The 13,328-nt window shown below is 41.2% G+C and overlaps 1 protein-coding gene across 1 annotated transcript in view; it reads left to right on the forward strand.

Moving 5' to 3' along the window:
* The window catches only part of ACTN1 (actinin alpha 1), a 246,119-nt gene that overhangs the window by 117,934 nt on the left and 114,857 nt on the right, over window positions 1-13,328 (forward strand). Inside the window, 1 exon segment of the mRNA XM_029598807.1 lies at window positions 4,888-4,974. Within this exon segment, the coding sequence (XP_029454667.1) occupies window positions 4,888-4,974 (87 nt within the window).

The following is a 13,328-nucleotide window of genomic DNA, read 5'->3' on the forward strand; positions in this document are numbered from 1 at the left end:
TGGATGCCTAACTGGGGGGGGGGGGGGGTGTGTGCCTACATCCCTACAGTGATGGAAGTAAGCGACTGCACATCTGCATCATTAGACCCCGCCTTCAACTGCCCAGGGTGCAGTTTAGGTCTGTAACAGTCCTGCCTACTTCGATGTTGATCTGTTTCAGTGCATTGAGTAGGAGACATTCCCTCATAGTCTGCATAGTTTAGCTTCAGGTGGCCACCTGCCTGCTTTTAAATCTACAGTTTAATGTTCTCGTTGATCCTTAGTCTGATTTCCCCCCCCCCCCCCCCCGAACTGAATGTGCAGTGTCAGAAGTTGAGGCCTCCTAAAAGCAGTCAGTTTGCAGAAGAGCCCAGCTTTAGTCTTGTAAGGGCACAATAGAAAGGATTACATACTTCTGTGATGGGCAGGATTACATTTTGCACGGTTTGGTTGACAAGCCTATGTCTTGCAAGGACAACCTGGAGTGTTTGGATGCCTTAAGCAGTTAATAGAATCTTGCTGTGAATTTTGTCAGGCAGCAAGTTTAAGGCCTCTCAATAAAAAGAGGAGGATAACTCATTGATTCAATAGCGGTAGTGTGCAACAGATAGCTGGGTTCCACTATCACTTAGTTGATAGCTTGGTCTGTATGATGTAATAAATTTTATCCTGGGTGCAGTAATTATCTAGGTGTACTGCATTGTCAAGTGAATGGAAACTACCTCTGGGTTTCGCAAAAGTAGCCTTAATCTAAGAGAAACGTAAAGTGTGATTTCAAATAGCAAGAAGTCTTTCTTGTGCTGAATTGAAGAAATATTGCATGAAGTGTTGATAAGAGTGATTTGCATACTTCTTATTCCTGGCCCATCTATAGGCTGGTACAACTGTGCCAGGCCCCATAATTGCACCCACAGAGACATTAAAGTCAGGCTGGCTCCAGAAGGACCTGATGGAAGGAAGCTCCTATGGGCCTACAGCAGGAGAAGATCTTGCTTCTCTGGGACTTCCCATGCCCTCAAGCACAGCTGTATCTGTTACCTCTAGGGCAACAGGACCGCAAAGGGTGGATGGAGGCACTGCTGAGCTACTGCTTCTTTCGCAGTTGATTGTATCGGTCCTGCTTTGTAAGAACCAATCGGCTGTGGGCATTGGGGAAATAGCAGCCCAAAAAGGCTCCCTGATGGCTCTCTCCTGCAGCTGTTGGGTGAGAGCAGTGAGGTGGTAGGAGGGTGAGAGACCCACCTGGTGCGGTAATGAAATATGGGGCCTTCTATTTCATTTCTGTACCAGGCTCTGCTTTCCTCTTCAGTAAAATACGACAGCAAGATATGGTGTAAAAGTCACGTCTAACCTCTACTTGGCTGTGTTCATTCCAAGTCAACAGAATTTAATTTGGATGGTGTTTAGAAAGCCCCAGAGGCTTCGCGGAATTTGGTATTTCTTTACACCCATTTTCTTTATTTATAGATAATGCAGGAATATTTTTCATGGCCAGAGTGCCAATGATGCATTGCAGGGCAGGGATGTAAATTCATCTCACAAATTTGTTATTTTAGAGATGAGGTAGGACTTAGCGAGACGGATTCTAGTTTAATTGATCGGTGGAATGGGGATCTCCCTTTGCACTTGGATGGTGATGACTGGCACGTCATTTGGTGCTCTCTATCTGTAATAAAACCAAGGAATTGCAAAGAGCTTATATATTCCTTTTGTATTTTGACAGGTTTAGTTCTGCCAGTCCTTTATGTTGGAGGGGTTGTGGTAGCAGCATATTTCCATATGTGGTGAGATTGTGACATTGCATCTACATTTCAGTCTGCAATTCATAATTTGACTCAAGATATTGTGGGTATTCATTTGTTGTTTTTCTGCTATGCTGTTTGCCAGGAAGGCAGATGAGGGATGTATGTACTGCTAAGGTAAAGATCTTGATATCTCATTGATCAGACCAGTGGTTCTCAACCTTTTTTCTGTTGGGACACACCTGACAGATGGTTCTCACATGCGTGACACACTGGCCCATGATCGTCGCAGGACTAGATGTAAATGTACAGTTTGCATCCACGGGAACCCCCCTGATCCACAATAATGGATGTAAAGCAGAATTATGACATCCCCCATTCAACTCACTCTACAAAAAAGATATTCTGGTTCTGGTGTCATCTCAGTAACAGCAACTCAAACTCCTTCTACTTTCAGGCTCAATAGCCCTACTTATAAAAAGACAGCAGTTTACCACCAATGCATGTCCTCTTGAGAAAACGCAACAAATAAGACTGATAAAACACACATGCTAGTAAAATATCTCTGTAACAGACACAGAACCGACCTAACATACTCCCAGGATCTGTAGTAATGCACATAAACTAATCCACACACAGTTACACCTGTATTATGGAATACACTCAAACAGGAGCAACCCTATCTTTGAAAAGGCAACACTACAAATATTAAATCAGGCCCTAAAAACCAATACACCTCTTATTAGGAAAACAGAACTAGCAAGCAGCTATAGATCCCCACACAGAAATAATTGTAAAACTATACTAACAAGCAGAATAAATGTTTCACAACAACTATGAACAGAATAACATCCAACAATTAAAAACTCATAAAAACTATTAAAAATTCTCCAAACACCAATAAAATATTTAAAAAAAAGCAGACACATCACATAATATTAAATAATTAAAATGGCAGTCAATCAAGAAAAATAAACTTAAAAAGCCACCTTTACTTACCCCCTCCAGCAGCTCTCCTACTCCTCTTCCATGCAGGCTGTAGCACACACCAGAAGCAGCAGTAGTGGCTAAGCTCTATACTCATGGTCCTCTTCCTTAGGGCCCATGTCTCTCACACACACACACCATACCAGTCATGCCCCCATGACCAGTTTCTGTCTCTCACACACCAATCATCTCCCAGTCTTTGACAAACACACCAGTCACCTTCCTGAACAGTTTCTCTCATGCCATACACACACACACAGGCTTCCCACTCCCGTGTTCCACTTACATATATGGGCTTCTCACTCTCATAATCACTTTCTTTCTCACATACACTCACCAGTCTCTCACTCCCATGCTTGTTCTCTCCACATGCACAAGCTTCTCATTCCCATAATCATTTTCTTTCTCTCTCACATACACACACACCAGTCACCTGATCTCTCTCATGCATACACACACACAGGCTTCCCACTCCCATGTTCTCTTTCAGATATACAGGCTTCTCACTCCCTTGCTGTGTCTCACACACACCCAGGTTCTCACTCCCATGCTCACTCTCTTCACATGCACAGGCTTCTCATTCCCATAATCACTTTCTCTGTTACACACACACACACACACACACACACACACACACACACACACACACCCAGTCTCTCTCTCATTTCCATGCTCGCTCTCCACGTGCACAGGCTTCTCATTCCCTGAATCACATTCTCTCTCTCTCACATTCACATACACACTAGTCACACCATCACCTTACCAACCAGTCTCTCTCATATACATGCACACACACAGGCTTCCCACTCCCATGCTCTCTCTCACATAATCAGGCTTCTTACTCCCATGCTTTCTCACATACTCAGATTTCTCACTTCCATGCTTTTTCTCTCTCTCTCTCTCTCTCTCTCACACACACACACACACACACACACACACACACACACACACACACCTTTGACTGTCTCACACTCTCACATACACATCAGTCATCTCCTTGAGCAGTCACTTTCATTGTCTCTCACATATACACATACATCAGCTCTCTGACCAGTTTCTCTCAATCACACACATACTCTCGATCAAATACATTCTCTCACTTACACACAGGCTCTCAATCACACACATTCTCTCACTTACACACAGGCTGGCTGGCTGCTTCTCTCTCTTTCTGTCACTCACTTCCTCTCCCCCCCCCCCCCGAGCACAAACAGTAGCTGCTCCTCCTCCTCCAGCCCCCGCAGGCCAAGAAGGAAGAATTCCATCGATCGCGGGAGGCTCATGCTGCTCTCTCCTTTCCCGATTACCGTCTGCTGCAATAGCTTGGGGGCCGATGCTGCAGCGGCCGCTGCTAGTTTATCACGCGGCACAGCCTTTCTTCTTCCCGCGCACCGCGTATCACTTCCTGTTCCGGGTCCGGGGGGGGGGGGGGTGAATGCAGGCGCGGGAAGAAGAAAAGGCCAGCCGCAGATGCCACAGCTTTTTTTTTTTTTTTTTTTGCACCGCTGCCGTTCTCGCTGGGCTTGAACGTGCTGATAGCCTGGCGGCAACGGCAGCAGGGAAGAAAGAGCAGTGGGAGGGACCGGGAGCCACGCGACACCCCTGTCGGTGCTTAGCGACACACTGGGGTGTCGCGACACACCGGTTGAGAACCGCTGGATCAGACACTGCTAGATTGACTGACTGTAGCTTTCTATTGAAAACTGGCTCTGAGGGTGGACCACTGAATGTTGATGGTGATCAAAATTGCTACTTTGAAAAAGATTACTCACCTACTCTGCGAACTCCGGATAGATAGCAAGTTTGGGGAACGGACTGGACTTGGTGCAGGTCTGAGGGTACTTCCTAGCTTTATGGACATTGGGTGGAAGGACTTTTGTGACATTCTTCAGATATAGTTCTTTTTGTGTATTTCCTTTTCTGTTTATCTTTTGATATGATATTGCTATGTGTGCCTTAAAATGTTGTTAAAAAAAAAATAAAAAAAAGCCAGAGGCTTCAAAAATTGGGTTGGATTGGAACCAGAACACATTATGAATTTAACAAAATGGTTGAGAAAAGTACTGGTAAACTTCAAAACTTTTGCCACTAGTGAGTTCTTTGATTCTTGATGTCTTTCTCCTAGATGGTGTTTGAATTTTCTTTCACTAAGAATGTTCTGGTTATGTTTGCTTTGCAGAAATCGTAGATGGCAATGCTAAGATGACATTAGGAATGATCTGGACTATCATCCTTCGCTTTGCTATTCAGGATATTTCAGTCGAAGGTAAGTTTTTTAAATCATTCTCGTCCCCATCACCACACTACCACTACTACTTGCACCGTTACAAGTAATTTTGATAGCTGCTTAAGGGATGCTAGAGAACCTTCAAATATGGAAATGTGGTCAGGAAAGATAAAGACTGGCCTAAACCATCCCATTTACAGCAATTTCAGGAGTATGCCATGAATTCAGATATAGGGGTTGAGTTTAAAAGGGTGCTCACGGGCATATATATGCGCCTGCTACCCGGTGCGCACACGTGTATGCCTGATTTTATAACTTGCGCAAGTTATAAAATCAGGGGTCGGCACACACAAGGGGGTGCACAATTGTGCACCTTGCGCGTACCGAACCCGCACCGAGCCGCGCTGCCTGCCCCCATTCCCTAACCCCCGCCCCACCTTCCCTTCACTCCCCCGCCCTTTCCCCCCTACTTTTTTCTCTTCTTTTTTTTGTTTCATAACTTACTGCTGGCACGCGATCCCTGGCACAGCGGCAAATGGCCACCTTGCCTGGACTCTCTGGCCCCGGTACTTACACGCGTTCCGGGGCTTTATGCGCATCGCCGGGCCTTTTTAAAATAGGCCCAGTGCGCGTAACCCTTTGAAAATCTGGCCCATGGTGTAAAAAGAACTAATCTCTCTGTGTACCAAAAAAATTTCAGTATGACGCTCTGCAGAGTAATGCTCTTAATTTAAGGTTCACTACTAAGTCCTTAATTTAGAGCACTTTTCAATATAGAGCACAAAAGTGCTATAGCAGTGGTTCAAGCCAATATGTCTGGAGTTAAGATAACTTCTGCTAAACAAGAGTTTCCCCAAACCTGTCCTGGTGACCTCAGTCAGGTTCTCAGGATATATCCTTAATGAATATTCATGAATTAATTTGCATACACTAGAGACTCATTATATGGAAACGTCTTTTTAGCCATTGCTATCCTCAAACCCCAATGGGCTGTATGATCACCAGGAGCAGTTTTGGGAAGATCTGAACTAAATTATACCAATCATCTCGACTTGGTGGGGAAATGACTGGAGCCTGCAAAGATTCAGATCATTTTCAACAGGGTAAACTTAGAGTCTTGAAAAATCTATGCATGTGTAACCCAACCCAGAGGTGGAGCTAGAGCAGAACCAGAGTCCCCCTCCGGGGGAACTGTCCATGTACTAAATAAAACACTGGTTTTATTATTGCAGGTAGCAAGGCTGTAAATATTGTACACCTGTAAAGTTAGCTCCGTTATCGCTATCCTTCTCGCCTTTAGTTGCTCACTGTTTCAGAGCCTCCTTCACCTTGTCTGCCCCCCCCCCCCCCCCCCCCGTTCATTGTACTTTCCACCTTTCTAGTTGATATGTAAACCGATATGATGTGTATTTTAATGTCGGTATAGAAAAGATGTTAAATAAATAAGGCTGTATCAAACTGTGCATAAAAAAATCAAATGCTAATATCAATAAGCAGTACAACAGTTCTACCAGACTCCCTTTTCCTTAGAATGCTCCTCCATGAATATATTTTTTTTAATATATATTATTGATACCAAGGCTGGGGTATACCTTAAATTATTAGTGATCTCATTTTATCCCTTGAGGGTAGATCACTATCATTTACTGGGCCCAATATTAATCACACACAAGCAAATCCACTTATCCTTTTTTCCCTTCCCAGGGCTGCACTGCAGTGCTCAGTGTTCCTTGACCCACCAGAGCTGCAGCCATGGGAGATGTCGTTGATTTTCAGAGGGGTAGATAAAAATGAAGCCCAGTACAAATGCAACTGGGATGAACAAACAAATACTCTTTCCACCCTGGGGTACAGTAATGGGGTCAGGAATTCAAAAGCAGATGTTCAAGCAGTTCATTACTAACCCCAGTCGAGTATCTCCTAAAAACATAAGAAATTGCCATGCTGGGTCAGAACCAAGGGTCCATCAAGCCCAGCATCCTGTGTCTCTGTCTACCACCTACTAACTAATTTTTCTCTTGAAAAAACACAATTCAGTAGGCCACTTTAAAAGAGTCTCCTCTTAGTGGTTCATAAAATCAAGTCTCCTGAAACATGGTGCAACCTTATGATGCAATGACAGGGTAGAGCAGCCATGTTGAGTAGGTCAGCAGCAGTGAAGTACTTTGACCCTTCCTTATGTGTTAGAAGCTATAGAGAAAAGTAGAAGGGTACTAAACATGATTTAATTTTCTTCTTTGTTTAATTTTTTTAAGCTATACTCTTTCAATTCTTTTGCACTTTTTGGATAAAGCATGTTTGAAAGTGTACCACAAATATCTCCTGAGAAATATATGATTGGGTTATTGAATGTGAGATGTCATTTATGGTATCAGATCCAATGGGAGTGAGGTAATTTGTGACTCTTCAACCAACTTTGATACCCCCTTGGAACATACTGGGTCAGACTGTGAGGGTCCATCAAGCCCAGTATCTTATTTCCAACAGTAGTCAATTCAGTTCTACCTGGTGAAAACCCAAATAGTAGATAATCACATTCTGCTGAAGTCAGGGATAAGTTGTGGTTTCTCTGAAGTCTACCTGGTTAATAACCATTTATGGACTTCTCCAAGAACTTGTCCAAACCTTTTTTGTAAACCCAGCTATACTAACTACATTTACCACGTCCTCTGGCAATCAATTCCAGAGCTTAATTGTGTGTTGAGTGAGAATTTTTTCCGATTTTGTTTTGAATGTACTACTTAGCTTCATGGAGTGTCCCCCTGGGCTTTGTATTTTGTTTGAAGAGTAAATAACAGATTCACATTTACCCATTCTGTTCCACTTGTGATTTTCTAGATCTCTATCATTATCCCACCTGAGCCATCTCTTCTCCAAGTTGAAGAGCCCTAACTTTAGCCTTTCCTCATGGGGAAGCCATTCTATCCTCTCTATCATTTTGGGTGCCCTTCTCTGTACTTTTTCCAGTTCAGCTATATCTTTTTTTAGAGAGGCGGTGACCAGAAATGCATACAGTACTCTAGGTACAGTCTCCCCATGTAGTGAGACAGAGGTGTTATAATCTCTGTTTTGCTTTCCATTCCCTTCCTAATAATTTCTAACATTTGTTTGCTTTTTGACTGTCGCTGCAAAATGAGCCAAGGGTTTCAAAGTTTTGACCACAATAATGCCCAGGTCCTTTTCCTGTGTAGTAACTCCTAATATGGCACCTAACATCCTTTAACTACAGCAGGAGTTACTTTTCCCTGTGTGCATCACTTCGCACTTGTTCAGTTAAATTTCATCTGCCATTTGGATGCCCAATTTTACAGTCTTGCAAGGTCCTCCTGCAATTTCTCACAATCCACTTGTGTTTTAACAACTTATAATTTTGTGTTGTCTGCAAATTTGATAACCTCACTCGCATTCCTTTCCAGATCATTTATATATATTGAAAAGCACTGGTCCCAGTACAGATCCCTGAGGCACTCCACTGTTTACCTTTCTCCACTGGCCTTTTAATCCTACTCTGTTTCCTATCTTTTAACCAATTTGCAATCCACAATAGGACATTACATCCTATCCTGTGACATTTTAATTTTTATAGGAGTCTCTCATGGATGGGGAAGCCAAAAGATTATAGGAAAGCAGCTTTAGAGAATTAAATGGGGGTCATTTTGAAAAGAATTTTGACATGTAAATGCACTTTACACACAAGTGGGCTTTTGAAAATTGCTATGATATATGCTATTTTTACACATGAAAATCGATGAGAAAATATTGAAATGTTTATTTCTATAATACTCAAATATTTACCATATTAGGCTGTCATTTTTTAATTAGTTGTTTAAAAAAAAGTCTGTTTTTAATAGACTTTATAAAGGATGATTTTTTAAAAAGCAATTTAAGTGCATGGAACCTGGTTTTATGTGCTTAAATGGCTCTTTCAAAATAGATCAGGGCGCTGTGTGTGTAAAAGTAAGCATGTAATCTGGTTACGTGCATACTTCTGTGTGAACTGCAGAGATGCGTTCTTTGGGATAGAATTGGGGTGGAGTTGGATCTTAAGTGCATACTTGTTTAATTTCAAAAAGTATGTATGTAAATTAACCCACATAAGTTACACCTCTGAAAGGGAGGTATAGCTTTACAAGAGTTGATCTGTGCACATACTGGTCCGATTCTCTGTGGATGAGCCAGCATGAATTAACCATTATGCACAGGTGAGGTCATCCGGCTCTGACACAGACCCAACTCACTATTCCAGCACGAACCCACTGCCTCGAGAGCCCCTCAGTCTTTCTTCATCTGAGTACCAGTCTCCTAGAATTTTTGTGCCTTTTGGAGCATTGTGCTCCAATTAGCTTTGTTGCTAAAACGTTATCTGCTGCTGCATCAACCGTTCTTCAAACAGAACTTGTAAGCTCTTTAAAAAAAAATCTATTGAGAGGCCAATATTCAGTGCCATTTGACGGGTTAAGTTTGAACAAATTATTAATCTAGATGGACAATCAGGTAGACATGTTCTTCATATACAAAAAAAACAAGGCATTACAGGGTCTAATGCCCTTTGCCAGGAGGCTGTCCAAATCTATTAGTGTTGTCATAAAGAACACAAATCTTAGAGAGCCAAAATCTATATATGAAACATACAAAGTTTATTGAAAATCCCACCCATATATACCTACATAGACATTAAAACTAAGCTAGCACACTCACTCATTCATATCCACAAATTAAAAAATATGTCTTTTTGAGATACAAAAAAGTACAAATGTACATTGTTATTACATATTGATTTTACAAATGCCCATGATTTATCATAGTTGATCAATTGCCTATATTATATATTGCCACAATTAAATGGAGTCATTTGTTCAATGTATCCTGTGTCCGACAAAAGAAGATCCAAGATCTCTTCGTTTCACCCCTGACCTTCGGGGCTTCCTCAGGGACTGATTTTGTTCAATTCTTTTAAATATGCTTTCACACTAAGCATATAGAGTCTTATCATATATGTATCACCTCCGGGCTTCCTTCCAGGCTCATGCCACACAGCGTTCATTTCTAGGTCCTAAACACATCTTCCAGGCGTTCATATTACACGGCGTTCCCCTTAACCGTTAAAATATATTTCAACTCTCACTTCTTTACAAGTATATTAGGGAACCTGCCGACTTGCAGTCTCAAAGAAACATATTGTCTAACCGGAAGTGACGATGACACGTCACTACCAGCGGTAGTCATCGTCACTTCCGGTTAGACAATATGTTTCTTTGAGACTGCAAGTCGGCAGGTTCCCTAATATACTTGTAAAGAAGTGAGAGTTGAAATATATTTTAACGGTTAAGGGGAACGCCGTGTAATATGAACGCCTGGAAGATGTGTTTAGGACCTAGAAATGAACGCTGTGTGGCATGAGCCTGGAAGGAAGCCCGGAGGTGATACATATATGATAAGACTCTATATGCTTAGTGTGAAAGCATATTTAAAAGAATTGAACAAAATCAGTCCCTGAGGAAGCCCCGAAGGTCAGGGGTGAAACGAAGAGATCTTGGATCTTCTTTTGTCGGACACAGGATACATTGAACAAATGACTCCATTTAATTGTGGCAATATATAATATAGGCAATTGATCAACTATGATAAATCATGGGCATTTGTAAAATCAATATGTAATAACAATGTACATTTGTACTTTTTTGTATCTCAAAAAGACATATTTTTTAATTTGTGGATATGAATGAGTGAGTGTGCTAGCTTAGTTTTAATGTCTATGTAGGTATATATGGGTGGGATTTTCAATAAACTTTGTATGTTTCATATATAGATTTTGGCTCTCTAAGATTTGTGTTCTTTATGACAAGACTATAGAGAGTTGTACTTATATACCCTTTGTGTAAACTTACAAATCTATTAGTGAGCAGGACATCACAGCACCAATCTCCAGGCAACCTACCTTCCAGAAATCTAGAATATGTTGGTGGATCACCTCAGCAGAGGGTTGCTACTGCACAAGTGGTCCTTGAACCAGAAAATAGTAGATGACTTATTCAATCACTCAGGAAAGCCAGTGATTAACCTGTTGCCTCAGAAGTCAACAGAGAGGTCGAAGTTCTGCACCATGCATCAATACAGCTTACAGACTTGATGCTTTTCTGCTAAACTGAAACATCAGTCTGCTGTATGCATACACACAGGTTCCTCTAATTGCAAGGCTGACAGGAGGCCCTTTGGGACAAGGTGAGGATAATCCCTTATCAGCAGCCTGGCCTCAAAGTGTGGTATCCATATCTTGTCCACCTGTTAATTCAGTTTCTGGTTCTATTGGGGATGTCTCCAGAGCTGAAGACTCTTCCATCTGAAACTGCCATTGCAGGCCCTCTTGGCATTCAAATTACAGGTGGAGTAGTCTCCTCCTTAAGCCTTTTGAAGGAGGTGGAAGACATATTGATTTCAGCTAGAAAGCCTTCAGCCAGCAGATCCTATAGTTTTCAGGGAAGAGGTTTTTTTTTTTGTCTTGATGTAGAGGCAGCTATCTGGACTCTTGCCTGTGGTCTGAGGGAGTTGCTTCAGTATCTATTCTTCCTCTGGCCTCAACAGCTCTTCAGTGAAAGTTCATCTCTGTGCCATTGCAACATTTCACCAGCAGGTGGAAGGAGTTCAGATGAATTAGCTAGATTTAATACCCGCCTGCCTCCTTGGAGAATCAACTACCTTGCTAAAGCTTAAGCTTGTGTGGGAACTCCCACAAATGTCAGTAAAGTTGTTAGTGAGCTCTGAATGCTGAGTCTGTCGGTGCTGTTGGATGACCTCACCTACGTGTCCTGGCTAATTCATTCTACTGACTTCGGAGAACCCTGTTTATGGATAATCAAACTTGCTTTCCCCGAGCACTTTCAAAGCAACTTACATTCAGAAGTTAGCTTTGAAAAGTCTGGATAAAGTCTACATGTACTATCTGCACAGTTATAAAATTACCCTCCTAATATAGCACTGTAGCAGTGGGAACTTGCCTTTTTAATGTTAGTGCTTGCTTGAAATTCCTGTGCTGGCATCCCTGCAGCTCTGTGTCACTCCCTTCCTGTGGTAGCATTACATAGAAATACGATAGGCCTATGGTCTTTCTGCTATCTAGTCTGCCACATCCACTGCAGCTTTGTGTGTGGTGCTTCCTTCCTGAGATGACATTGTTGTAACTCTGTACATGATGCTCCCTTCATGCATGGTATCAAAAGCATAGAACTACTGGAATTAATATAAAGTAACATTTAAAAAACTATAAATTAATAAGTTCCACACAGAACTAATGGAGCCTATTTTCTGTGACGTGTGCGCCCCTATGGAGACAGATGTAATAACTCCTGCTTTAGTTAAGTTTTTTACGTGAGTGGTAGATACCAGCAGTACCATGGGATGCAAATTGAGCAGAAGTGTTAAAAAAAAAAAAAGAAAGAAAAAAAAAGAAAAAGAAAAATGCACTAAAATGTGAGTTAGCTTGAAAAATCCACATTAATGAGAAAAGTACTTTAAAACAGGAGTATTTATTATTTGATTTCTATACCTTCACTCTGTATTCAGTTGTAACTGTTTGCAATATAAAACATCATAAAATCATTTATTTTATTTATTTATTTAAATTCTTTTACTATACCGATACTCAAGACGAGGTCTTATCGTACCGGTTTACAATAGAACAGGGGGAAACCAAATAACTATATAGAAGGTAAAGTTACATTAAACAGGGAGCGAAAAACATGGGAGCTGGAAGACAGGAAAGGTTTTAAACGGTAACAACTGGAGAGTGATAGAATAGACAACGAAAAGCAATAGAGTAGCAAGACATAAACAGATTGCTGAGCTCGGCTGTAGATTTATCTTAGGCGATTATTAACATTAATATATCTTGTGGATATTTAAAATTGTGGATTTAAAATTATAACTCTTGTGGATTATAATTCTTGTGGATTAAAATTATAATTCTTGTGGATTTAAAATTATAACATAAATATGATATTAAAATTAAGAACTTAAATATCTAAAAAAAATATATTAAAAAAAAAATAAATTATTAAACCTAAATCTCACATGTTTTGTCATCACCATAATATGTGAGCCTTAGTTCATTATAGAACTCTCATATGCAAGCTCAAACAGCCAGATCTTTAAGTTCTTTTTAAGAATAAGGAAATCCTGTTGCAATCTTAAGTTAGAGAGAAGCGAATTCCAGAGTATAGAGCCAGCAATCAAGATAGCTCTTTCTCTCACTTCAGTCAGGTGTGTGGATTGGACAGAGGGAATAGTTAACAATTAGGATGGCAAGTACTTGAAGCTGGAAGGAGTGTGACCAAAATGGCCTTACATGCAAGATTGGTGCTGGGCATCTCAACTTGAGCACAGTCTTGCATGCAAAG

This window comes from Rhinatrema bivittatum, chromosome 4, assembly GCF_901001135.1.
Source record: "Rhinatrema bivittatum chromosome 4, aRhiBiv1.1, whole genome shotgun sequence".
Classification (NCBI taxonomy): domain Eukaryota; kingdom Metazoa; phylum Chordata; class Amphibia; order Gymnophiona; family Rhinatrematidae; genus Rhinatrema; species Rhinatrema bivittatum.